At 38.0% G+C, this 3,765-nt stretch overlaps 1 protein-coding gene across 1 annotated transcript in view; it reads right to left on the bottom strand.

Annotated features, from left to right (window-relative positions):
- Nucleotides 1-1,285: 1,285 nt before the first annotated feature.
- Nucleotides 1,286-3,765, bottom strand: part of LOC110446180 — a gene marked incomplete at its 3' end in the record, with an annotated part of 20,269 nt that continues 17,789 nt past the window's right edge. Inside the window, exons 6-7 of the mRNA XM_021491202.1 lie at nucleotides 2,151-2,266; nucleotides 1,286-1,358 (exon numbers count right to left, since the gene is read on the bottom strand). Coding sequence (XP_021346877.1) covers nucleotides 1,286-1,358; nucleotides 2,151-2,266 — 189 coding nt within the window. The remainder of the gene's footprint in view (nucleotides 1,359-2,150; nucleotides 2,267-3,765) is intronic.

Genomic DNA, 3,765 nt, shown 5'->3' with positions numbered 1-3,765 from the left:
CAATACGACAGGTGACCATATCAAAGGGCCATGACCATAACAATATGACAGGTGACCATATCAATGGGCCATGACCGTTACAATATGACAGGTGACCATATCAAAGGGCCATGACCGTTACAAAACGACAGGTGACCATATCAAAGGGCCATGACCGTTACAAAATGACAGGTGACCATATCAACAGGTTGCTTCTCTCGGCACAACTGTGCGATTAGGTACAATTTGTTGATCAATATAAATGAAATAAATACGGAAGGCTCGTATGCAATAATGTACATGTACACTGTATATATTATTTTTTATCACAATAATTAAGATTATTGACAAGTTAACAATGCGTGTTACACAGTATTACAGTGACCGTTAAACTGTCAAGAATGGGTTTGGCTCCTAGGTAACAGAACAGGTAAATAACATTCTGATGAGTGACCAGAGTTTTACCTGGCCTGGCTGATGTGTGATGCCGTATGACCATTATGAAAACACAACTGGACAATTAGTATTTGTTATTTGCATTCGGTTTGGCTTATAGATCTCCTTCACCTGGATTTTCACACCCCGCTGAGTTACGTAAGTGCCCCTGGCGGGGATAAGTATTGTCCAGGTTCATGTACAAAGTAGCTACATGGTATGTTTACATGTATATGGGAACTGTGTTATAAATTTACATGTCGATTAAGGTCGTTCAAAAATCACCGTAAACACCATTTCTAAATTCAGGAAAGTATAGACATAAAATTTAAAGATAAGCTAGTATATAGAAACATACTTAAAAATCGATGTTTAAACACGAAACCGTATATATTGTTAAGGCGTTCCTCAATTTACACCAACCACAATTGTTATCGCACAACGTTCGTCCAGAGTGCGCAGCAATGATCGTCCAATTTTTCATCGTTCGCACATTGTGCACACATCGTTCACACACCGTGCACACATCGTGCGCAAAAAGGGCACATCGTGTAACGTTGTGCGATCCCACAACTGTACTTGCCATATTTTTGAAATTTTCCACAGGAGAGATTCCGCATGCTCAGAATTAAAAACATAAATAAAATGTGTGTACATACCCCCTTTGTCAAAAATAGCACTTTAAAAAGGCATCTTTTGAACTATTCTTTCAGATGAACACATCAGAAAATAGGAACAGTGTAGCAAAATCACTAGTTAAAAATGCTCAATTTTGGGTCCAAAATCAGGAGTCTCCCTCCAAAATAGGGAGAGTTGGCAAGTATGATGTTTGACAATCTGTACAGTTGTCACAATATGTTACAAAGGGTACCTTGAAGAGATCTCTTTCTTTCCCAGCTGGGCAGGCAATATCTTCAGGGGAGAAGTTTTCATAACTGCCACACCTGCAATACAGTAGAAATTAAAAAGTTTTAGCATGACACAGAAGTGAAGATCTACAAAAAAATCTGTGATGGTCCCAGAAGCATCTCGGCCAAATCTTATCAACCTTTAAGATATATCCTCCAGGCACAGGTTGGTTAGACAATTGGTCGTAGGTTCATTAACTTCCCACACCCATACTTGCCAGCTTTTTGAAATTTCCATGGTGGAGATTCTACACCCTCAAAATTAAAACCTCAATAAAATGTGTGTATATACCCCCTAGAGACAAAATAACCCTTTAAAATGACATATGTTGAGTTGTTCTTTCAGATGATATCATTAGATCTTAGAATATAGGAATAGTTTAGCAAATTCACTGGTTGAAAATGCTTAATTTAAGGGTATACTCTATGGTTATACAACATGGAGTTCATTGACCTTATATCCATAAGGCCACACCCTTCTTTTATACAAAGTTGAGATCTCGTATTTAGTTCAACCCCTCCTTCAATGTCTAGGAATGATGTTGGGCTATATAGATGGACAACACAAACCAAGTCACACAGTGCCAGGGCATATGCTGACCCCATCTGTAATTGGGTCATTGACGCTATTCTCAAATGCATATAACACCTGTGACCTTGAAAGTAGGTCAAGGTCAATCTTTTTAGTTTAATCTAATTTATAGCCCTCATCTCCGCACATTTTAGGCCAAATATCATCATCCCAGATAACTTTTGATCTCTGTGACCTTAAAACCAGGTCAATGTAATTGATTTCAATCAATTAAATGGCATAACAGTAAAACCTACCACAAGACCAGGTCCAGGAACTCATACAGTTGGATGCGACCTTTCTCCTCCAGTTGGTTGGACATGTGCTTCACTCTGTTAACAAGTTTCATGGGAGCAATGCTTCGACGACACATCTGCAATGATTAACAGAAAATGCTTGGTAAAAATCCTTTTATACAACTATAGAATAACTATTATCTGTTTTTACTTTTATGATAATTACTAGCAGGGCGCCAGGCCTGACAGGGAGATGGCTGGCTAGAGGAAATCTTACCTCATGGGAAGGGAGCTGGCTAGGGGAGGCCCCCAATATATGCCAAAGCAGAATTAAGTTGCACTAATCATTTTGGATTCAGAATATTAGTTTTAAGGCATCGCACATGTAGGTAATACAATTTAATCTATGTATACTATAATGTAACATATTAAAAAAAATTATTGAAAAACTATTGTGTTTCTGTTTTCATCCTTAGAAAAAATAGGTTATGTAAATAGGCATTTTGGATTTTTTTTACTATGTTTATTTAGAGCAGGAACTCTGACTTTAACAGTGCATAACTGCCAATAACAACTTAACAGTAGGCACAAAAAACTAGGGTAGGTAGGGTTAGTGGAAACACAAGATTTTTCTTAATTGACCTTAGCCTTTCAAAGCCATATATAGTTTAATGAGTTAATCATAATTTAGTTGATCAACTCTTCTATTCTAAATCAGACCTATACTTCAGACAACCTAATCTACCCTAACCTGCATACATTTGATATAATAAGACTGTAAGTGACAGTACTTTTCTCGGCCCAGCCATTGGATACAGACCTATAAATGGAATTTGTTATGGTCTGTTTGCTTTCAGAATCTAGTGTTTGTTAACCTGAATGAATTTCCAAATGGATTGGTATTGACCTTAGAATCCTCTTTGGTTATGTGTTAGCTATATAGATTCAGAGTACCAGTAATGTCAACACTACACAATGACACAGGGCACAGGTAAACAAACTTGTACGTATCTATAGACCAAGTATTGACCTGATAGTGGATTAAAGTCATCGTGTTTAAGGTCACATTTCCGTTAACACACTGTATCATGTTTATCTATAAAGCACTATAACTCCTCTCAAAAATTGTATAGAAAGTTTTTTTTGTTTTATATAAATACAGCATTTAAGATGAATATATAATCAAGACTGTATTGCCCGTTGCGGAAAACATTCCATGCAAGCTACTATTAGTATTGGGAGAGAACTGGTTGGGAGTGAGACTTGCTAGGTGATGTTAGGCTAGGAGGGGGACTTGGTCAGATAAATTTCAAGGCTGGGAGGGGACTTTGTCAGATAGATTTCATGGCCAGGAGGGGAATTTGTCAGATAGATTTCAAGGCTGGGAGGGGAATTTGTCAGATTGATATCAAGGCTGGGAGGGTAATTTGTCAGATAGATTTCAAGGCTAGAAAGGGGACTTGGCTAGTTAGATTTCAATGCTGGGAGGGGGACTTAGTCAGATAGATTTCAAGGCCAGGAGTGGAATTTGTCAGATAGATTTCAAGGCTGGGAGGGGAATTTGTCAGATAGATTTCAAGGCCAGGAGGGGAATTCGTCAGATAGATTTCAAGGCTAGAAAGGGGACTTGGCCAGA

The sequence above is a fragment of the Mizuhopecten yessoensis genome, unplaced genomic scaffold, assembly GCF_002113885.1.
Source record: "Mizuhopecten yessoensis strain PY_sf001 unplaced genomic scaffold, ASM211388v2 scaffold2605, whole genome shotgun sequence".
In the NCBI taxonomy this organism is placed as follows: Eukaryota; Metazoa; Mollusca; class Bivalvia; order Pectinida; family Pectinidae; genus Mizuhopecten; species Mizuhopecten yessoensis.
The sequence above is the reverse complement of the archived record's forward strand: the minus strand, read 5'-3'. Positions and strand labels throughout refer to the sequence as shown.